Source organism: Ursus americanus, chromosome 6 (genome assembly GCF_024610735.1).
Source record: "Ursus americanus isolate L20-20 chromosome 6, mUrsAme1.1.p, whole genome shotgun sequence".
Classification (NCBI taxonomy): Eukaryota; Metazoa; Chordata; class Mammalia; order Carnivora; family Ursidae; genus Ursus; species Ursus americanus.
The window spans coordinates 34,222,950-34,246,944 of record NC_142132.1 but is presented as its reverse complement, the minus strand read 5'-3'; the positions used below and the strand labels follow the sequence as shown (position 1 = coordinate 34,246,944).

General features: G+C 35.2%; 1 protein-coding gene across 1 annotated transcript in view; it reads left to right on the top strand.

Annotated features, from left to right (window-relative positions):
• The window catches only part of BTAF1 (B-TFIID TATA-box binding protein associated factor 1), a 116,347-nt gene that overhangs the window by 44,112 nt on the left and 48,240 nt on the right, over positions 1–23,995 (top strand). The window contains exons 7-18 of the mRNA XM_045810056.2: positions 1,246–1,375; positions 1,621–1,689; positions 2,787–2,876; positions 3,550–3,645; positions 3,743–3,919; positions 4,958–5,098; positions 6,082–6,206; positions 8,660–8,780; positions 21,030–21,134; positions 22,367–22,516; positions 22,810–22,952; positions 23,204–23,378. Coding sequence (XP_045666012.1) covers positions 1,246–1,375; positions 1,621–1,689; positions 2,787–2,876; positions 3,550–3,645; positions 3,743–3,919; positions 4,958–5,098; positions 6,082–6,206; positions 8,660–8,780; positions 21,030–21,134; positions 22,367–22,516; positions 22,810–22,952; positions 23,204–23,378 — 1,522 coding nt within the window. The remainder of the gene's footprint in view (positions 1–1,245; positions 1,376–1,620; positions 1,690–2,786; positions 2,877–3,549; positions 3,646–3,742; positions 3,920–4,957; positions 5,099–6,081; positions 6,207–8,659; positions 8,781–21,029; positions 21,135–22,366; positions 22,517–22,809; positions 22,953–23,203; positions 23,379–23,995) is intronic.

Genomic DNA, 23,995 nt, shown 5'->3' with positions numbered 1-23,995 from the left:
TTTTTTTTAAAGATTTTATTTATTTATTTGAGAGAGAGAGAGAGCATGAGGGGTGGGAAGGGGAGGCAGAGTGAGAGGGAGAAGCAGGCTCCCCGCTGAGCAGGGAGCGCGATGGGGGGGTACCTGAGCTAAAGGCAGATGCTTAACCGAATGAGCCACCCAGGTGCCCCCAAAATAAAATTTTTTTAAAAAAGAAGATAAATAAGTAAATATAGTGTATATATATTTATATATCATGTTAATGATAAGGGTTAGGAAAGACAAAGATAAAACAAGGAACACGTGAAATGTTTTGTGGGGAGTTTGAAATTTTAGATAGGATGGTCAGGGAGGGATTCACAGAAGTGACTTTTCATTAAAGATCAGAAAGAAGTGAGGATGCTAGTCCTATGAATATTTGGAAAAGACATTCCAAGTAGAGGAAACAACAGGGCAAATGCCTGGATGGAGAAACATGCCTAACAAATTCAAGGACAGTACGGTGACCAACCAGTGTGGTTAGATTGGAGAGAATTAGGGGAGGAATAATTGGGAGTGAATTAGGGGAATAATAATTAAGAATGATATTAAGGAGGGTCAGATTTCTTTCATCACCTTTAGAAGAAATGGTTGGCCAAATAAATCATTAAGATGGAGGGATATTTCTAGAGAATAATGCTGTATATACCTTAACTGTGATAATTGTCCTTTCTTTTAATACTGAATAGTTTTATTTGCCTTCTCTTTTGTAATGTTTTACTATTAGGCTAGCCTTAATATTTTTGTTTTAGTCCTAAAATAACATTCCTCAGATTTTCTGGACACATTTTTCATTGGTCAATTATCTCTATGTTTTTCAAGAGCTAGTAGGATTATAGTATGTTACTCAATATATTAGTTTCCTCCAGGGTCCAAAAGCCTAGTAAAGTTATGCTGGGCCAGATTTAGGTTGTTAGACCAAGACAGTTTAAAATAAAAAGGAGAAGAGCAGGTTGTTGAGAGTAAGTAAAAAAGACTTGTTAGATTTGAGATTCAGTTTGAAAGCAAGAATCCATGGACCTATTTTACATTCATCAGTGAGGGTAGGAGAATATATTTTACTCAAAATGTTTTAAGTGGTTAATCTTACTTGATACATGAAATTTTAAGCAAACCGTATAAGTAGCATATGGCAAAACGTTTGTTCAAATGATGGATTCTCTTACATTTATTGTGGTTCACATTATTCCTTATTCACTTTTTTAAATGGTGCCTTTTATTTTTCAGCAATGATAGCACTGATGGGGAACCAGAAGAAAAGAGACGAAAAATAACAAATGTTGTTATTAATCAGTCTGCAAATGATTCCAAAGTCTTAATTGATAATATTCCAGACAGTTCTTCCTTAATTGAAGAGGTATTATTGAAATGCCCTAAGGTGTCTTTTGAAATTGTTTATAATTTTTTCATACTAATGTGTCAGTAGATAATATTTAATAATCCATTGAGAAATTTTAAGTATCTTTACTTCATTAGTAAAAATTTTAATTATTTAAAATTTTAAAGCCTATTATTACTTGATCTGCACTTTATTAAATTACTTAAATTGTTAGCATAAAACAGACCTTTTGAATTAGTAGTAATTCTGTTTTTCTTATTCAGACAAACGAATGGCCTTTAGAAAGCTTTTGCGAAGAACTTTGCAATGACCTTTTTAATCCCTCCTGGGAGGTAAGATTTCTTCATTCCACTTTTCTCAGCTTTACCTCTTTTTTTTTTTTTTTTTTTTCCTTTTACTAATGAAGGGAGTCATGTCAAGCACAGTCTGTTTTGTTAGGGTCCCTATTCTTCCCTGTGTACCTCTCAGAAACACTGACCTGGCACTTCATATCAATCACCTTCTAAGTAGAAAACTTGAGACTGATTTTTACCTTTCATATGCATTTTGGTAATATTTCTTTAGTGAGCTGTTCCTTTCTTTTCATTTTTTTGCTATAGTATAAGGACTTGTATATCTCTCCCAAATAGTAAAAACTTCCTTTTTAAGTGGACAGTTTTGGTTAGGAGCAGTAGTTTCCAAACCAGCTTTTTAGTCTCAGAAATATTTCTTCAAAGAAAATCTTGATCAGATCCCAATATGTAAAAGAGATGAAAGTGAAGTTCCTCTGGTTGAAGTTGAGGGTTGGTGGTCTCAAAGCATTCTTTCCTACCTTGGTTGGTTTCTGGGTAATTTAAAAAGCACTGCTTTGGAATACCTTGTAGTGTTTCTGCTCCTTGATATACTTCTGTTTAAAGTTATTCAAGTCTTAAATTGGGTCTTGAATAAGTGGGTGCAGTGTCAGTGGCCCATTTCCTCCCTTCCATATGACGCTTCAGAAGGCCATGGGGTGACAGTGAAGCATTAGTCATGAGAGTTGAATAATTTTCCTTTCACATTTACCCTGGTAGCTTTGGAACTTAGTTTTAATGTGTATGTTTCTAAAATATTGATGTTGGACTTAAAACAGCATTCTTTCTTCTCTGGCTGAGGATAATGCTGAATGCAGATAAAGGGTAGGGAAGTGATAGCCAAATAGATTAATATCTCAGAAGGATTTTAGAGTAATTGTTTTCTTAGCTTCATTTTAGAAAAATTTGACATAACCAAATTGTGAAATTAATATATGTAATTTTTCTTGGATAGCAGAAGAAAAATATATTCTTTTGAAGTGTCACTTTAGTTTCTTCTGATTTCTTAAAAATTTAATATCCCTTTTTCATATTGAAGAAAAGTTAAACTCATTTTCTTAAGCATTTAGCCTCTGACATTTGCTTCTTGTTGTTTTTAGGTTCGACATGGTGCAGGCACTGGACTTAGGGAAATCCTTAAAGCTCATGGAAAAAGTGGTGGTAAAATGGGAGATAGCACTTTAGAAGAGGTAAATGTAATGAAGGACCAGTTACTACCAAATTTCAGTAATTGGCTTTTTTTCCCCAAGACAGGGAAGTTAGAGTTTGGGCCATGACATAGGTATAATAGATAAATAATAAGAAATATGGAAAGGTGAATATGAGGGAAAAAGTAGAAAGTTTAGAAAGAAGTCTGTTTATAAACAGAGAAAGATTGAGTTCATGGGAAAGATATATTCAGAAACACTGAGTGGAGGAATATGTAGAAGCAAGAGTATTTGAGCAGGATATAATGGATTAGAAAATAGAGGAATAAGAAGATAGTTTGGAGGTCATTAAGCAATATGATTGGTGTAGCATGAGACACTGGCAATAGGATAGATAATAGATACGTGACAGATATGATTGAAATCAGAGCAACTTTGAGTAGTTTCTTAATTTCTCTTGGAGTGCAAGTAACATAATAGAATTCTTGAATTTTAAAGATTTTGGTATAGTATATTTGAACCTAATTAATCAACAGACATGATGTGGTTAATAGTAAAGGTAGTAATTGGGAGTATGCTATATTTTGTTTATTGTTCCTATAGCTAAAATAGTCTGTCCCAATATTTTAGTTTTGATTTTGGACCTAATGTTTCCTCAATCCCTAATATGAAGTATGATCTTGATTTGTTAATTAAAAAATGATTGTTTTAACAGATGATTCAGCAGCATCAAGAGTGGTTGGAAGACTTAGTTATTAGACTCCTTTGTGTTTTTGCATTAGACAGATTTGGAGACTTTGTTTCTGATGAAGTAAGTATCACCTAAAGGAGGCTTTGCCCAATCAAATTTCAAATTCAACAGAATAGATTTTCTGTAAATATGAGTTTTCTTCCTTTCTCATTCGTAGGTTGTGGCACCAGTTCGTGAAACTTGTGCTCAGACATTAGGTGTGGTGTTAAAACACATGAATGAAACAGGAGTTCATAAGACTGTGGATGTGCTGCTTAAGTTACTTACACAAGAACAATGGGAAGTTAGGCATGGTGGTCTGCTGGGAATAAAGTATGCTTTGGCAGTTCGTCAGGTAAACACTTCAGTTTTTGAAGCATGTATGGGATAGTTTTTTTCCTCTCTTAGTTTATTTTCATTAATCATATGAAATGGCTCTAGATTCTTAGTATTACAGATAAGCCAGTATTTCAAGATTTGCCTTCTTGAGGTAATGTCATAGAGCTAGATAGAGCTAATAAGAGTTTAAGTACAAATCAAAAGATGGTTTGTTAGGTTTGAAAACCTGTTTCTGTTTCATAGCAAGACCAATTCCCAGGGAGATTGCTAGTGTGTGATCCTAGGAATAGCCCTGTGGGCTAGCTCTTTTGGGGAAATTGAAAGAAGATTAGATTGGAGTTAGGAGAAGCAGGAAGGGATGGCTTTTCCTGCCTTTTTCTCGCATACCCCTTTTGGTTGTCATTGGTGTAGAATAAGAAATAGAAGTTGAGGTTCCAGCACCAGTGGATGTGTGTGTGTGTGTGTGTGTGTGTGTTCACATAGGGAGTGCACAGTCTTACCTTGAAAACATGTTTTGATGTTTTAAGCCCCACTGAATAATAAGGTACTTGATACTGTTGTAGTCTTTTTCAAATGGGATTAGTTACATATAGGCTTCTGTTATTGTTATTTTTCTTTTTTGTTTATATGATTCCTTTTTTTTTTTTTTCTTTTTTGAAGAAAAGCAAGCAAGCACGAGTGGTGGGGAAAGACAGAAGGAGAAGCAGACTCCCTGCTGAGCAGGGATCCTGATGCAGGGCTCAATCCCGGGACCCTGAGATCATGACCTGAGCCAAAGGCAGATGCTTAACTGACTGAGCCAACCAGTCTCCCCTATGTGATTCCTTTTTAATAAAGATTGGGATTTATGGGGCATCTGGCTGGCTCAGAAGAGTGTGTGACTTGTGATCTCAGGATTGTGAGTTCGAGCCCCACACTGGGTGTAGAGATTACTTAAATTAACTTTAAAAAATGATTAGGATTTATGCTTTCATATGGTAAATTTAATAAAAAATGTTTAAGCACAATAATTAAATTACAGAAAATTAATCTATTTTGATGTACTGTTTTACAGGACGTAATTAATACTTTATTGCCTAAAGTTTTAACTAGAATAATTGAAGGACTTCAGGACCTGGATGATGATGTCAGAGCTGTTGCTGCAGCATCATTAGTACCTGTGGTAGAAAGCCTTGTGTATCTTCAGACACAGAAGGTAAATTTGATATTTTTGCATTTTCTTCTATAGAGCTTGTTTACATTCAGGGTTTAAAGTATTAGGAAAAACATTAAGTACTTTTTTCTCCTTCATCCTCCTTTTTTATTTTATTTTTTTTAAGATTTTATTTTTAAGTAATCTCTACACCCAACGTGGGGCTCAAACTTACAGCCCTGAGATTGAGAGTTGCATGCTCTACCCAACTAAGCCAGCCAGGCACCCCATCCTCCATTTTTCTTATGACAGATAGGGCTCTGTTGTGTGCAATTTCAATTATATATTATCTGTGGAGGAGTGAATTTTGTCTACTAATCTACTTCCCTTTCATATACAGAATATTCATAGGGAACTTCTTGGGGAAGAAAGCAACCATTTCTTCTTTATTTCACTCCTGGTTTTTAGACGTATGGGATTTTTTGTTTTGATTTTGGTTTTGACTTTAGGTTTATTTAATCTGATCTCATTTTTTGAATGGCCTCTTTTAAGATATGACTTTGTTTTGTATTATCAAAACCAGAACATGTATATTTGGAAGTACAGCAAGCAGTATTTACTTAAAATCTCAAAAACTAAATTTGTGTTTTTATGACGATTAGTATTGTTTTAAATATGTTAATGTTAGTTTACGCAGCTGGTCATGTCTTGTGTGTGTATACTATATTGTTTTCAGAGTTTGTTTTTTTACATAAAATAGAGTATTGGCATAAAGTGGAGTATTGGCTGTCTTAATTCCTGAATTCTCCCTCCCATTATGAGCCTGGTTAGAAACGAAAGTCCCAAAGTAGAGTTGAGTGGCATTTAAAGAGGGGTAGAGAATTACTAAAGGCAAATAATGTCTCTTCAATTTTGCTCAAAACTGGTACTGTCCAAGGACGTGGAGATTGTATATATTTTTGAATCAGTAGTGGCTACAATCTGGTATGGCTTGTGCATATTTTGTGTAAAATAAATAACTGTTTTCTTAATAACTGATCTTATAGGTACCCTTCATTATAAATACATTATGGGATGCTCTTCTGGAACTAGATGATCTTACAGCTTCAACAAATAGCATTATGACTCTTCTTTCATCCTTACTAACTTATCCTCAGGTCCAACAATGCAGGTAATTATTTGTAGTTAGTGGAGTAAAGTAAGAAGTGTTTACATACATTTCCAGATAATGAAACCTAAAAATACAGTAGTCTAGCATCTTTAAGAACAGCACTGTAAGTTGGGGATGCCAGAGACTACTGTTTTCAAGCAGCCTTTTCTTCTTTAATCTCTGACCACCAGCACATTTGGGGCAGGAACTTAAAAAGGTCGTATTCTTTACCCTTGGGCTACTTTGGTTGTATAATTTTTCATCTTATTCATCCTATGATAGTTAACTTCAGAAATAGAATCATTGCATATTATCTTCATCTCTAGCCCCAGAATATAGAATTTCAGCTTTGTTTAGAGACATTTAGCTAATAGAATTATCATTGAATATCAGCATTACATTTTCCAAAATTTGCTCCTCTGTGAACTTTTTCTTGTAATGTTCTTTCCAGCTCTTGCTCTTGACTTCACTAATTACTCAGCAGGAAGGGAATACATAATAATGTAATGTCCAAAGGTAGAGATTGAGTGAAGCCAAAACGCAAACCAAAAATTTTAAGTGTCACTTGTTTTCCTGCCCTGATAAGTGAAATAAAGTTCAGCTAATTAATGTTTTCCCTACCTTTTAGACTGCCACTGAATAATACTGTTTCTATTAATAGTATCTTTGGAGATACCGAAGAAAAATTCATAATGCAGCTTTAAATACCACAGATGAGAAAATTAAGTACTGTTCATTCTTAGGCTAGTTGAGGATGTTTAGTGAATACTCAGTATGATGATAAATGATTTCTGGCTCTGTGATTCTATTTCCAATGAAAATCATAGATGCATTAAAAATATGTACAGAATGTTTCAAAGTGTTAAATTTAGGCCAGTGAGACAGCCTACAAGTTGGAGTAGCAAAATAAGTGCCTGTAAAAGCAAACAAAGAGAAAAGGTAGTAGTGCATGCACGGGATTTCCTCATTTTCAGGTACTTTCAATTAGTAGTGAAAGCTGTAGGGACTAAATGAGTTCATCTATGTGAAAGCCCTTTTCAAGCTGCAAAATGCAAGAGTTTTTAATTACCCTAAATCAGAGGTTGGCAAACTTTTTCTGTGAAAGCCCAGATGGTGGTAGTTTTGGTTTTGTGGGCCATATCATCGTTAAAACCACTCAACTATGCCGTTGTAGTGCGAAAGCAGCCATAGACAGTACATAAAGGAATGGACATGGCCGTGTTCCAGTGAAATTTTATTTAAAAAAACGAGGTGGAGTAGGTTTGGACCATGAGCCTTTGTTAACAGCTGCCCTAAATAAAGGAATTAGGACTTTAAAAAAAAAGTCATTGAGTAGATAATGTCAGGAAAGTTAGATGATGTAAGAAAATGAAGGTAGTAATGAAAATTCTGTTAATTCAATGTAAAATAATACAGTTTTTAATTTTTTTCAAAGTTGTCTTATTAGAAAATTTGCTTCATATATTATATTTGGCAGATACTTTCCAGCCTATGTAAGCAATGCAGCATGTCATTTGGGAGCATGAACAGTTACACTATTAACAAGACCTTGTTACAATGCTTTTACATAGATCAGCTCTGTTTTAGGTCTTTGTGTGCATGTGTGTAAGTTAGAATTTTATAAGTAAATTTACTAAATGTGTAAGTAAATGTAAGAAGTGATGTTCATATAAACCTGCAAGTAATGAAAATAGTGTTAAAAGATAGGCCCCCTGAGGGAAACTACAAAAGAACAGATAGTTACACCCTCCATATTCTTTTTTATTCATGCCTTTTTCTACAGAATTACATATTTCAAATGCTATTTATAAATCATTTCCTAATCCAAGGTAATTTTTATAAATGACTCATGGTTGTGACAGGAATTTTGTGGTCCATGTTGTTAGCATAGATGTGGCTTTGCTTGTTTTTCCACTTAAATTCTAATCTGTGAGAAGAAAGATAAATGAGTTTTCTTAACTTAGTAATGCTACATCAGGATAACAAATTTCAAAGTTAGTACCATACCACCTCTTGTTCATTTGATATGCAGCAGAGGTGACCCCAAAGGGGAATATAAATTATGTGCATCTAAGGATTACCCATTGGGGTTAGCCATGGGAAAGAAGAAACAACAGTTATCTTGATTTTGTGTAGCCTGATTATCAGTTAAGATACGTGTCCCATTTTGCTGTGTAAGAACAGTTTGAAAATAAGGGCAGTTATATTAGAGAGTTCTTATTTGAAAAAGGTAATTCATGGCATTAGTGCCATAGAACTTAATGTTTTTTTCTGACTACATTTGCTCTGGCTATTCTGGTGCTATAATAACAGTTCTGAAAAAGGATGTTAAATGAATGTTCATATGAAAACTGTATTGTGTTTTTAGAATTTATTCATCAAGAAAGATACTAGGTCCACAAGGATGTATTTAGATAATATATCAAGAGAGTTTCAAATGAGAATGAGTAAGATTAATCTCTTTTCTTTATTAGTATTCAGCAGTCACTCACAGTTTTAGTTCCACGTGTCTGGCCTTTTTTGCATCATACTATATCATCAGTTCGAAGAGCAGCATTGGAAACTCTGTTTACGTTATTATCAACACAGGACCAGGTAAGAACTAATAACTATGTATAGTGATCTTGAAATTATATAAAATAATTTTATAAAATAAATCTGACCATCAGGTTATCCATGCTACATATTCAAAGATCAGGAGAATTCTGGGCGTAATAGAAGTTGTATGGTGACCAATGTAGACACATAAGAATATAATCACCATGAGGGCAGAAATATTTTAATATTTTGTTCTAGGTCATATTCCCAGTTCTTGGAATAGTGCTTAACACGTAAGAGCCTTCAACAAATATTTGTTGAGTAGAGGATTGAATAGTCTGTCAGAGACCTGTTATTCAGTTTTTGCTTGCTTTGTGTGCTTGACAGCTGGATGGTTGGCAGAGCTCATGCGAGGTTAGGAGGCTACATTTGTAGCTACAGTATGACTCCTAAAGACTGATGATGAAATTGCTAGGTACTTGCCTCCTCTTAAGAATTACTTAATCTTTTTTTTTTTCCTTAAAGATTTTATTTTTTTACTTGAGAAAAAGAAAGGGCTCACATGCACAAGCAGGGGGTGGGATCAGAGGGAGAGGGAAGAGCAGACTCCCCGCTGTGCAGAAAGCCCAATGTGGGACTCGATCCCAGGATCCTGGGATCATGACCTGAGCTGAAGGCAGGCACTTAACCACTGAGCCACCCAGGCACCCAAGAATTACTTAATCTTAAGACCATGGTATTTCCAAGGATAGTGTACTTCAGGAGTCATACATGGGAGTGCCTAGAAAGATCATTCAGATGATAGCACTGTGTGAATGGAGTCTGTGCTGACTTGAGGGGTCTTTGCCGTGCCTATAAAAGGCTTCACATTCTATTTTAAAAATAAGTATAGGTCAAACAAAATACTAGAATTTGGGGAGATAACATAAAGAATCCATTCTGACATGCTATTATTTGTGGGTACAACAGTTTGAGCCAGTCATCTTTACAAAGCAGTGGTTGGTTGGTTGGTTATTTAATTTTTAGACCATAGGTTATAGTATAGAACTGTGTTCACTAATCATGCATTTCTGTATAAATTAGGAATATTAAGAAAGGGGGGGATATTCCACGTAGACTTGCTTTAATCTGCAACATGGTATTGTGTTGTACTTCTTTGACTCAGTATGTGTTAACTTTTGTTTTGCCTTATTTTTTTTTAATTTTATCTAATCAGAATCTTCTGAGAAAAAACTGTTAGGTTTGTTTTATGTTTCTCAGTTGATCAGGCATGACAAAAATGGCATGAGTTGTTCTGAATTTTCACTTCATTTCTGTTTTGTGGTTTTGTCTAAATGTTTGGTTTTTTTTTTAAGATTTTATTTATTTGACAGAGATAGAGACAGCCAGCGAGAGAGGGAACACAAGCAGGGGGAGTGGGAGAGGAAGAAGCAGGCTCATAGCGAAGGAGCCTGATGCGAGGCTCGATCCCATAACGCTGGGATCACTCCCTGAGCCGAAGGCAGACGCTTAACCGCTATGCCACCCAGGCGCCCCTGTCTAAATGTTTTGATGGAAGTATTCTTAAATTTACTTTCGTTAGCCCTCTTGAAGTTGGCAGATTTCTTCACTTCATGTTGTTCTTTATTATTTTTCTAATAGACTTTAAAGAGCAGTTTTAAGTTTACCAAAAAATTGAGCAAAAAGTACATAGTTCTTATATGCCCCTACACACACACACACACACACACACACACACCATATGCACAAGTTTTCCCCATAGTTAACATCTTGCATTAGTGTAGTACATTTGTTATACTTGATGAAATAGTATCGATCCATTAAAAAAATTTTTTGGGGGGGTGGTGCGCAGAGAGGGAGAGAATCTTAAGCAGGCTCCACACGGGGTGTGGAGCCTGATGTGGGGCTTGATCTCACAACCCTGAGATCATGACCTGAGCTGAAATCAAGATAGGATACTTAACCAACTGAGCCATCTCAGTGCCCCAGTATAGATCAATTATCACTAAAGTCCATAGTTTATATTAGGATTCACTCTTTGTATTGTAGATTTTATGGGTTTTGACAAATGCCCAGGGATATGTATCCACCATTACAGTATCATACAAAATAGTTTAATTGCCCTAAAAAAATTCCTACGCTCCATCTATGGATCCCTCTTTTCCTCCTTCCAAATTCTTAACAATCACTTCTCCTTTTTTGATCTCCATAGTTTTGCCTTTTCCAGAATGTCAAATAGTTAGAATCATATACTGTATAGCCTTTTGAGATTGGCTTGTTTCATTTAGCCATGTGAAATTAAGGTTTCTTCATGTCTTTCTGTGGTCTGATAGCTCATTTCTTTATATCACTGAATGATATTTCACTGTATGGATGTACCACATTTCATTTACTCACCTATTGAAGGATATCTTGGTTACTTCCTATTTTGGGCAATTATGAATAAAGTTTTTTTTTAAGATTTTATTTATATGAGAGGGAGAGAAAGTGTGCATGCACAAGCGGGGGAAGGGGCAGAGGGAGAGGGTGAGAAGCAGACTCCTCTCTGAGTGGGGAGCCTGATGGCAGGGCTTGATCGCAGGACCTGGAGATCGTGACATGAGCTGAAGTCAGACACTTAACCAATTAAGTCACCCAGGCGTCCATGAATAAAGTTTTAAACATTCATGTGCAGGTTTTTGTATGGGCACAAGTTTTCAGTGCACTTAGGTAAACACCAAAGAGCACAAGGAATAGGTTTAATTTTGTAAGAAAGTGTCTTCTAATTTTGTAAGAAAGTGTCTTCCAGAATTGCCATACCATTTTGCATTTCCATCAGCAGTGAATGAGAGTTCTTAGTGCTCCACATCTTCACCAGCTTTGGATTTTGTCAGTGTTATAGATTTTAGCCTTTCTAATAAGCGTGTAGTGGTATCTTATTGTTTAAATTTGTAGTTCCCCAATGATATATGACGTTGAGCACCTTTTCACATGCTTATTTGCCATCCATCTCTCTTCTTCAGTGAAGTGTCTATTCAGGTCTTTTCTTTTTTTAAAAATTGAGTTGTTTTATTACTCTTGAATTTTAAGATTTTTTTGTGTATTTTTTTTTTTAAGTTTTATTTATTTAATCTCTGTACTCAACATGGGGTTTGAACTCATGACCCTAAGATCAGGAGTTGCATGCTCTTCCGACTGAACCAGCCAGGTGCCCCTCTTTGCGTGTTTTGTATATGAGTCCCGCATTGTTCTTTTAAGCCTTTCTGATCTTTATAAGGTAATTAAATCACCTGCAGGCTCTTTTTAACTTATTTTTGTGGTTTTTAATTATTTAGTAACTTATTTACTAAAGTTACTTATTTTAGTTATGTATAGTATTGGGGAAAAAGCATTATATATAAATGAATTTTTAAAATAAACATATTTTCTAGCCCAAAATAGTTAACATTAAAATGATTGACACACCTGATAATTATCTTAAACTATATTGAACATAAGGTAATATTTTTCGATGAATCAGCCCACCAATATTATTTGTTGGTTATTAGTATTTATATGGTGTTTATTACAGTATAGTGTGAGAATGTTGTGATATACAAGAGCCACTGCTGTTGGTGATTAAACTGTTCTTTTTCAATTGCTCTTTCCTACTTTTTTCCTCTCATCTGTCAACTGAGACTTCTCATTCTTGTTGGTCTTATAGTGTGGTGTTTCCTCTTATATTTCAAAATTTTTCACAGTTTAGATAAGATCCCACGATTGTTCCAAATCCTCTTCCATATTTTTTAGCCCCTAAATGAGTGTTGATACTGGCTATTAAAATTACATGGTTTTGAAAACATCTCTGTGTTTGGTGGTGTTGCTTTTCTTATCCAGGACTTATTATTTTTGTCTTTTGAATTTGCCTTTACTAGCTTGTAAATGAAAACTTTGGCCTTACATATATAAAGAATTGATGATGATAACTCTTGGTCATATACCAAAATTTGTAGCATGTCAGCCACCACTTACTTATGCATAAGTCTCCAATATTTGTTAAATAAATTTGTGTAAAATTCTCTGCAGGGTGTTCTGAGAAATTTTTTAAAAATCCAACATTGTTCTTATTCTTGCCTTGCAAAAGTTTACAGTGTAATCATGACAAGACTCTTCCATGATAAGTTTAATAACCCCTGCAAAGAGTTAAATAATGGAAGAGCAGAATATGATAGGTGTCAGAAAGCGGCATTGAGGGCTAGACTAAGTCCTGAAAGACCAGGAGGATTTGGGTGATAGGGTTAAAAAACTAATCTTGTCCCTATTTAATATCTAATATCTTCAGTATGTACTTTTACAAACATATACCATTTTTCTGAGTAATAGGTCAATTTTAAATTAGGCAAGCATACGGAATATGTTTTGGAATAAAAGAGCTTTTCCAGTCTACTCCCTTTAGACATTTAAACTTATCCCGCTTTTGTATTTTTCTTCGTTATTCTGGTATGTGCATGATCCTTTATTTTTTGAGTTTTAATGTTTATTGTGTTTTCAATATCCTTTTGTGTTATCTATGCCTTCTAAGTTCTTTTTTTCTTCTTGAAAAATTTTCAGTGGTATCACTAATGAAATTTCCAGTTTCTGTCTAGCTTCTACCTTCAGATTGTCTCTTTACTGAAAGTCACACTGTCAGCGAAACTTAATGTGGATGCATATAGAATATTTTGTGCTTTGTCACTGCCCTGAGCCTTGCTTAACTGACTGAGCCACCCAGGTGTCCCGAAGCCAAACCCTTTTAGGAAACTTTTCTCGGGGTTTCTGGGTGGCTCAGTTGGTTAAGCGTCTGCCTTAAGCTCAGGTCATGATCTCAGGGTCCTGGGATTGAGTCCTGCATCGGGCTGTCTGCTCAGTGGAGAGCCTGCTTCTACCTCTCGCTCTGCCTCTCCCCTCCAGTTGTTCTCTCTCTCAAATAAATAAATAAAATCTTTAAAAAAAAAACCAGCTTTCCTCAAGACCACCACCTATTCCCATTTTTTAATTTTGGGAACTTTTAAAAATACACAAAAGAGCAAGGAATTATAAAACAAGATTTATATATCCACCATCCAGTTATAATTCTGTTTTATTTGCTTCAAGATTTTGTAACCAAAATATTAACTGTAAGTTGTAATCCCCTTAGAACTTCACCTGTTTTCTAGTTTACCCACGTTCTTCCTTCTCTATGTTTATAAAAAATAGTATCCTGCTTTCCTTAGTAGTTTGCTCCTTATAGTTTGGAATCAGGTTTTGCATGTTTAGTATCTACACAGTAATATTTGTAAAAGGGGAGAATTTGAGTTAAGGATAATTTGGGGGACTATAGCCTCAGTTACTTGCAAACTGGTTAGTAATTTGTTATTGCCTGGTACATTAGAATTAAATGCCTGTCTCTTGGTCTTCTGTTATTTGGCTCTTATCAATCCTTTCCCCTGCTATTTCCTGGTATATAACCTGGAGTCAAGAAAAATTGTCAAGTCCACCTCTGTATCCCAACTGTAACCATGTTATATTTATTTGATGAGAATTTTTTTGTTTACTCTAACAGTGTTCTATTTGATGAATTTTTTAAAAAAATCCAGTATAGTTAGCATACAGTATTATATCATTTTTAGGTATACAATATAGTGTCTCAACAGTTCTGTACATTACTCGGTGCTCATCAAGATAAGTGTACTCAGTCTGCTTCACCTGTTTTATCCATCTCCCATCTGGTAACCATCAGTTTGTTCTCTATGGTCGAGTCTGTCGTTTTTGTTGTTGTTCATTTGTTTTCTTTCTTAAATTCCACAAGAGTGAAATCATATAGTATTTGTCTTTCTCTGACTTATTTCACTTAGCATTCTATCTCTAGATCCATCCACGTTGTTGCAAATGGCAAGATTTCATTCTTTTTTATGGCTGAGTAATGTGTGTGTGTGTGTGTGTGTGTGTGCACGTATGTATGCACCCCACGTTTCCACGTTTTCACATTTCCTTTATCCATTTATTGATGGACACTGGGCTGCTTCCATATTTTGACTGCTGTAAATATTGCTGAATAAACTTAGAGATGCATGTGTCTTTTTGAATTAATGTTTTCATATTCTTTGGGTAAATACCCAGTACAGCAATTACTGGGTCATTTGGTAGTTCTATATTTAACTTTTTGAGAAAACTCTATATACTGTTTTCCACAGTGGCTGCACCAGTTTGCATTCCCACCGATGGTGCACAGGGATTCCTTTTTCTCCATATCCTCACCAACAGCTGTTGTTTCTTGTGTTGTTGATTTTAGCCATTCTGACAGGTATGAGGTGATATTTCATTGTAGTTTTGATTTGCATTTCCCTGGTGATGAGTAATGTTGAGCATCTTTTCATGTGTGTGTTGGCCCATCTGTATGTCTTCTTTGGAGAAATGTCTGTTCATGTCTTCTGTGCATTGTTTAGTTGGGTTATTTGGGGTTTTTTGGCATTGAGTTTCTAAGTTCTTTAGATATTTTGGATACTAACCCTTTATTGAATATGTCATTTGCAAATATCTCCTCCCATTCAGTAGATTGCCTTTTAGTTTTCTTGATTGTTTCCTTTGCTCTGCAGAAGCTCTTTATTTTGTAGTCCCAATAGTTTATTTTTGCTTTTGTTTCCTTGCCTGAGGAGACTTATCTAAAAAATGTTCCTACAGCCAGTGTCAGGGAAATTACTGCCTGTGCTCTCTTCTAGGATTTTTATGGTTTCAGGTTCACATTTAAGTCCTTAATCCATTTTGAGTTTTAATTTTTGTGTATGGTGTTAGAAGGTGGTCCAGTTTCTTTCTTTTGCATGTAGTGGTCTAGTTTTCCCAACATTATTTGTTGAAGAGACTCTTTTTCCCAGTGCATATTGTTACCTCCTTTATTAAAATTTATTGACCATATAGTCATGGGTTTATTTCTGGCTCTCTATTTTATTTCATTGATCTGTGTTTTGTGTGCCACTACCATACTATTTTGATTACTATAGCTTTGTAGTATAACTTGAAATCTGGAAATGTGATACCTCCAGTTTTGTTCTTCTTTTTCAAAATAACTTTGGCTGTTCAGGGTCTTTTGTGGTTCTATACAAATTTTAGGAATCTTTGTCATAGGTCTGTGAAAAATGCTTCGGTATTTTTGATAGGGGTTGCATTAAATCTGTACACTGCTTTGGATGGTATGGACATTTTAACAATATTTGTACTTCCAGTCCGTGAGTGTGGATGTCTTTCTGTTTGTTTGTGTTATCTTCAGTTTCTTTCATCAATGTTTTCATTTTTCAGGGTACAGGTCTTTCACTTCCTTGATTAATTGTATTCTTAGGTATTTTATTATTTTTGGTGCAATTGTAAATGGGATTGTTTTCTTAATTTCTCTTTCTGTTGCTTCACTATTGCTGTATAGAAATGCTGCAGATTTCTGTATATTGATTTTGTATCCTTTGACCTTACTGAATTCATTTGTCAGTTCTAGTAGGCTTTTGGTGGAGTCCTTAGAGTTATCTCCATATAATACCATGTTATCTGCAAATAGTAAAAGCTTTACTTCTTCTTTACCTATTTGGATGCCTTTTGATTCCTTTGTTGAGAGTATATGGCACGTGGCTCATCACCTGCCCCCTACAATTCCCTCCCCTACATATAACCACTGTCCTTCCAAAATATTATCTCCCTTTCTTCCTCTGTCTTTCCTTTACTTCAGGGAACAGGTGCCACAAAACAATTCCAACTTCTACAACTCACTGTGATTTTTTCTTTATCTAAAGTCATTAATAAGCGAACACTTAATGGTTATTATTACTCTTATGATCTCAGCAACATTATTTGCTTTCTGAGACAGTATCAGAATAAACCATGTCTGATGGTTCTGTTATTGTATTCTTCACTACAGCATTTCCTGATGGTTACTCATGTTTTTAAAAAAATTTTAAAAGATATTTATACATCTATTAGAGCATGCACATGAATGGGAGCAGGGGCAGAGTGAGAAGCAGACTCCCCGCTGAGCAGGGAGCCCGACGTGGGGCTCAATCCCAGGACCTTAAGATCATGACCTGAGCTGACAGCATGTCTTGACTGACTGAGCCATCTAGGCACCGCTCCCTGATGGTTACTATTGATTGCTTCATTGCTACCTGAAAACTGTCTTGTAATATAAGTTTACAATCTCTTATTTGCAGTTTTGAAATCCAAAGAGTTTTTTGTAAGGTGGATAAACTTATAAAGCTACTCATTATTGGAAAAACTTGCTCATTCTGAAGAGAGACTGTTCATAAGTCTTTATCCTACTAAATGTGCCCATTCACAAATTTTGCTTCAGAATATTAACATGCTTTATTTGGGTGCTACCTCAGACCCTGTTGGGGATATTATGTAGCATGCAGCATGTACAACCTCATTATTCTAAAATTAGAAAAATTCTGAATTTCAAAACACATTTGGCCCCAGAGAATTTGGATGAGAGATGATAGGCCTAGGTGATAAAAATCTGTTCTCACTTTAACTTGTCTTACTTTTTCTGATCTGCTTTCTGTCACTGTTGTTTCTTTAGTGGTGTAATGAAAAGATCGCTTAACTAATAAAGAATCTGGGCTCTAACCTAATATGTTAAATTTATGACCTTGGTCAAGTTTACTTAACCCTTCTGGCGATAATCTCCACCCAGTCTTTCTCAGAATTATATGGGCTAAGTAAGATAATGTACATGAAATTCTTTAAAATGTTAATGCTATACAAATAATAGTACAGATAGTAAGAACAATAATTAACACTTCCATTTATGGGAATTCTTTCCTAACAGTTTGGAACTCTCATTTATATACTGAGGTGTAAGAATGATATTTAATTATAGTAATAATCCAAGTTATTATTGAGGGCTTACTTTATGCTGTGAACCCTGGTAAACATGTAACATGGGTGGCTACCACCATTCCTGTGTTGCAGAAGAGGGAACTGATGACCAAAAATTAAACTTCCCCAAGTTCGTGCACCTACACAACTCATAGTAAGTGATTTGGCTCAGATTCAGGTCCAATTCTGGTTGACTTTCCGTTTTAAATTTTACATGGAGACGAAATGGATTAAGCGTCTATTGAATTACTTTCTCATTTTTGTGTATGAAGTCATCTTAAGTACAAAGTGAAAAAAATGAACTCATCTTTAAATTACTAGTAGTTCTATTCTGGTTTCATTTTCTAACTTCTCAACCCTTTCCTCTCAATAACTACAATGTTGGGGCTAAATCTGGCTGTAGCTCAGTGCATCAATAACCCTTAAAGTCTGATGCCTTTATTTCCTTGAAAGTATTCTGATTATCTTCAGTAATTTTTTTGTTTTGTTTTGCTTTATGAAACCAGAAGATTTTATAACAAAAATGTCCTTAATCTTAAAATTTATCCCATCATGAGTATGTATGCAGGCATGTACATTTCTAAAATATCCTTAAATAAAATGACAGTTAATACAGTTATTTATGAAATCTTATTACCATTAGACTCTCTGTGATATACCATAGCATCTGTGATGTTAACATGTGAAAGTATTGGCAAGCCTGGCTTCTTAGGGAGCATGAAATGAGAACTTTTAAGCAAAACCAAACTAGTTTCATTTGGTAAGGACATAAAATCAAGGCGTAACTTTTTTTGTTAAACTGGCAGTTTGGCAATCAAAGTGAAGGAATTTACCATTTGATTTTCCTTTCTGTATTGTCTCTTTAGCCTGTGACTGTGTTTATACATATAAGAATATATCTATGAGTCTGTATGTCTATCAGTGAACTACATTACTGGACTATCTAGAGTAACTAGCATGGTTACCAGTAAGTGTTACAGGTAGAACTTGACTCCTCAATCTAGAAGAATATGTTGGACAATACTCTTTTGTTCTGCTGACTGGGTCAACTTTTCCATTCCACTTGCATCACAGCCCCTTTATGGGTCATTCCAAAATTTCAGTTACATGCAGCATTGAGTTGTTTGAAAGGCAAGCTTTAGCATGAAACTTATATTTAGCATAAAGATAAATATGAGATTGAGTTGGAATCTAAGGATCTAGGATGTAAAAATTTTCATATTCATATGTAGAGAGGGAAAGAAAGACCAAAAAAATTACATTTAACTAAGATTGGCATTAGAGAACATTAGCATCATTAGGTATTGGCCAGATTTTACAAAGGTATTAAAAGGCAAGAGCAAAGGTTAAATATTTAGCTGACTTTCAGTTAGTATTGATTGGACAAATGACTAGAACAGGGCATTATAAATTATGAAAATAGAGTTTGGTTCGTGTGTGTGTGTGTGTGTGTGTGTGTGTGTGTCTTTTGGCACTGGGCCAAAATGGGATTTCAGACCAAATTAATGAAAGAACTGGGTGTGATTCATCACTTTGTTGTAGCTTCTTTCCAAATCTCCTCCCCTGCAACCCAAAATCATTCGATATGGAGATAAGAAGCGATGATGAATTTGCCTACAGGCAGGAATTAGGTGTTCATGGGAGTGATGCTCAGACTGCTGCTTTTTTCCACATCTAACCATTTTGTGGAAGATAAAAGAAGGGGTGTAGCAAAAGGGTACTGATAAGAGCTTACCCTGTCAATTTTGCAAATTAGGGATTTATTACCAACTACAACTGTGAGAAATTTCACATATTACTAACTACTCTCTGTGACATGGGACCATTTCCTATAAGAAATATGAATTTATTCAACAAATATTTTAGTGCCTACTCTGTGCTTGCAATTCTTTAGATACTGATCAGTAAGAGACAAGGTCTCTGCCCTTCTGTAGAGCTTAAAACAGGAAACTAAACAAGAAAGGAGAAACACAGACAACTAGACAAGCTCTAATAACATAATGAGGTAAGTATTTGGTAGGGGAAGTAGACGATGCTGTTGGATCCTAGCTAGGGAAATTAGGAAGGTCAGGGAAGGTACCCTGCCTGCTAAAAGTGAAGATTAAGCTGAAGGATGAGTAGACTTTAAGCAGGTTAGGAACAGCATGTGAAGCTCTGGAAGCAAGAGAGAGCATAATGGCACTAAAGAGGAAGTGAAAGGAAATTGGCTGGAGGGTAGAGTGTGAGGGAGTATAGATGGCTAGAAGTTTCACCTTGATTGTCTGGTACAGTGAACGGTCTGGTAGTCCTATTTCCATTTGTTATCAATTCTCTTTACTCTGCATTCCAGAAAGGCAGAACACAGCAAGGAACATCAATCTTAATAAAGCAACTGGGGAGAAAGTACCCCGTCAGTGTCACACTCCATAACCATTAGTCATTTTCCTCAGTAATTCCCACAAATCCCCCCCCCCCCCCCGCCGTCTGATACTCACTACAAAAATATTGGGGACTATGTTTAGTACTAACATGAAGTGCCAATAATTACTCTGTTATTTAACACAGACCAAAATTTTTTTTCAAAAGCCCTTGTAATGCTTGAATTCACTTATAACTTGAGTAATAGTGTTCCTGATTATTGTTAACTTAAACTTGGTGAAGTAAACAGACTGTGGTAGGAGTTTTTCTTTATTTTAGTTACACTGTGCTAGACTAATGCTAAATGGTCATCAATACTTTGTAGATATTCCCTAAGATTAGGGGGGCTATTTTTGATAAGTAGAGTCCTAGTTAGTAGCATACTAAAAGTCTGTTAACTACTTTTTTAAAAAGTTCTGGAGAGAGGAATTCGAAGGAGGATAATCTCTAAAGGACTGAAAAATAATAATGCAGTCTTCACTGTACCGTGTTTTCCCCACCAATCTAATTAAATAAACCTATAAATACAAAGCAACAGCATTAGATTTCCTGCCTAAATCATTGACTCCTGGAAGACAGGTGCAAAATTAGTGAAAATAAGTGATCCAACTTTCAGATCTGCAAGAGACAGATTGGCCCTGGATGGGCCAGATTATACCTTATGATTTTTTTAAAAGATAATACTAATGGTGAACTAAAGCCCTATTACTTTTTGCAACCACGTGGAAAAGGAGATGCTTGCACAGTTGTTCAGGTGAAGTGAATTTGGCCTTCAGCTGTTTTCCCAGCTTTATCTTGTATTTTCTACTAAGCAGACTTTATGCAATACTACTAGAGAATCTGCATTTTAATAATACTAGTTCTTATGATATTTAATTTCTCTAAACCATTGGAATAACAAATATGATACTGTTGCTCCAAAATCTTGTTAAAATTTATCACCCAGTCGAACCTTTTTGATAAAGCCATACCATCTTTTCATGGTAACACTTGTATTATTTGACTTGTAGCTCTTCAAAAAAGCTAACACGTAAGAATTTTGTGTTATAGATTTGATGCTGTTTTTGTTTTCAGAACTCTTCATCTTGGCTTATACCTATCCTGCCTGATATGCTGCGACACATTTTTCAGTTTTGTGTTTTAGAAAGCAGCCAGGAAATTCTGGATCTCATTCACAAGGTACACATTGAATATATCTGTACTCTTTTCCTTGGTAACATCGTAGATTTTTAAAATTTTTCATAATTGCTGTACATAATTGTTGGTCAAAGATTTTAAGAAATTGGAAATCAAGACATTTGAAAAGTGTAGAGATCTATGAGAAAAAGAAATAGGCTTCTTATGGAGTATAATAGTTAAGTCTACTAGGCAAGTGTTTAAAGCCTTTCTGATAGCCTCAATACAGAAAATAAAATGAATAAAAGACTGTTTTTCTCTATCACTTATTTTGCTGTTTATTCCTATGGTTATTGATTCTGCAAAGTATCTTTTGGGATTCATTGGTAATATATAAAGTCTGATTGTTGCGGTTTAGATTTATACTTTCTTCCTTTAGCAAGATTGGTCATATGTGTTAGAATCTTTAAAGAAGAGCCATTTGATATATTTAATAATGTTTATGAAGGGAAATGGTACTGTTGTAATTCAGTCTTGAATTATTGCCTCTGAGGCAGCTGAAGTGGTATTATTTCTATTTGTTTTTAGTTACGTTTAATGTTAGGCATCAAGAATGGTACCTTATTGAGTAAGATTATGAATCAAGACTTAAACTGTTCTTAATTTATGCTAGGATATTACTACCTCTAACTTTAGCAGAAGATATCTGTCAGGAGCTATTATATCTTGAAGTGTGTGTGCATGTGGTTTTTTTTTTTTTAAGGTTTTATTTATTAATTAGAGCACGAGTGGGGTGGGAGGGGCAGAAGGAGAGAGAGAAGCAGATTCCCCGCTGAGCAGGGAGCCCGATGTGGGGCTCAATCCCAGGACCCCGAGATCATGACCTGAGCCGAAGGCAGACGCTTAGCCAGCTGAGCCACCCGGGTGCCCCTGAAGTGTGTGTGTTGAATATAGGGCTGCATTAGTATCAAGCTTATGATATATGCAAAAGATTTCAATAACTGAAATTTTGACAACTTTTATTGTTATGAATATCTCACATTTTAAGTGATTTTCACAGAATATTGAAGGAAATTCTTTCTGTTCCTCTCTTTAAAACTTTTTCTATTTTTTAGTACACAAACCTATCAAGCAATATTTAAAAATAAGCCTTTATATTGACTTTTAAAATTCATCTGTGCTATTTCCTACTTTTTTTTTTTTTTCCCAATTCAGTATCTCTAAAAATGAGTATTAGGTTTTATTAGCTCTCACTGCGAAAATTTCACTTTTCATGTTTCTCTTTCACTGTGTAGGTTTGGATGGAACTGTTGAGCAAAGCTTCAGTTCAATATGTGGTAGCAGCTGCTTGTCCATGGATGGGTGCTTGGCTTTGCTTAATGATGCAGCCTTCTCATTTACCTATTGATTTAAATATGTTGCTAGAAGTAAAAGCTAGAGCCAAGGTAAGTGTAGAGGGACAAAATGTATTTGTATGTTCAGCTCTAATTATTAATACAGTAACCATGCAAGAAATTTGTATTGCTTTAATTGTGATTTAATTAATTTACTGTATGGAGAAATTATTACTTTATGAGGACCTTTACAAATGCATAATAATTTTTATCCATTTAAATTTTGTGAGAAGAATGTATTTTACTGGGAGAACAAATCAGAGTATTTTTGTGTATAAAGGAGAATTGCCTATTAAATTTTAATGATTAATTTTTACTTGTTTTTTTCCCCTCTTTCCCTCTAGGAAAAAACAGGTGGTAAGGTACGCCAAGGCCAAAGCCAAACGAAAGAAGTCCTTCAGGAATACATTGCAGGTGCAGACACCATCATGGAAGACCCCTCCACTAGGGATTTTGTGGTTATGCGGGCCAGAATCATGGCAGCCAAGTGAGTATGCAAAAATTCAGAAGCTTTTTAACCAAAATATTCTTCTAATGTGTTTGTCAGTACTTCCTCCAGCATACTAGTTACAGAGTAAGAAAAGGTGTAAGAAAAATATTTTTCACTTTCTTGAAGTTTTAAATAAGATGTCTGTCTTCTTATGAAGTTAAAATAGGAGTTATGTCTGTTGGGAAAAGTTGTAGCTTCAAGAAGGGAAACTTTAATTTCTGTAGTAACTTCTTTTTTCTCATTTGTAGATTGTTAGGAGCGCTTTGTTGCTGTATTTGTGATCCAGGTGTAAATGTGGTAACCCAGGAAATTAAACCAGCTGAATCCCTTGGCCAGTTACTACTCTTCCATTTGAACTCCAAATCTGCCTTACAGAGAATTAGCGTTGCTTTGGTAATCTGTGAATGGGCTGCTTTGCAAAAGGTAAGATTTTGCCCAGAAAGTAATGAAGACAAAATAAGTAAACCAATTTCCGTTAGCTGTTAGGATTATTTTCATTATATTTTACAAACAGAAAAAAAATTTCCCTGTTTAAAAACCCAACAGTTACAGAAAAGTATTCAAAATTATATAATGTGAAACATTATTTCTCTTCCATTTGCTTTTAACCTTAGACTTTTTTCTTATGACCCCTAGTCTGGTACCTGAGACTACGAGCTATGACCGTGCTTAATGTTTGCTCTTGATACTACAGTCTGTTAAGAAATGCCCCTCCTAAAAACACGTGTATGTATGGAAGCAGTCCAGACACTGTTGGTCATTCGTTCCTTTATATCTGAGATGTTCCTGAAAACTACAAAAGATAAGAGGCTTTGAGTAATAGAGATCCATTTGTATGAGTAGTAGCAAGGGCAGAATTTTGGGTCACAGGAAGAATAAAACCTCCACATTTAAATGAAAATCTTCATGTTTTCAAATAAGCCATTCCTTGCAGCCCCTTTAACCTTTAACTTCCAATAAGATGTGTGATATTGTGTAAGACTGACTGCTGTAAATCAGAGAAACTTCCTGCTGGCTTTGTTTATTCCATTAACTGGAAT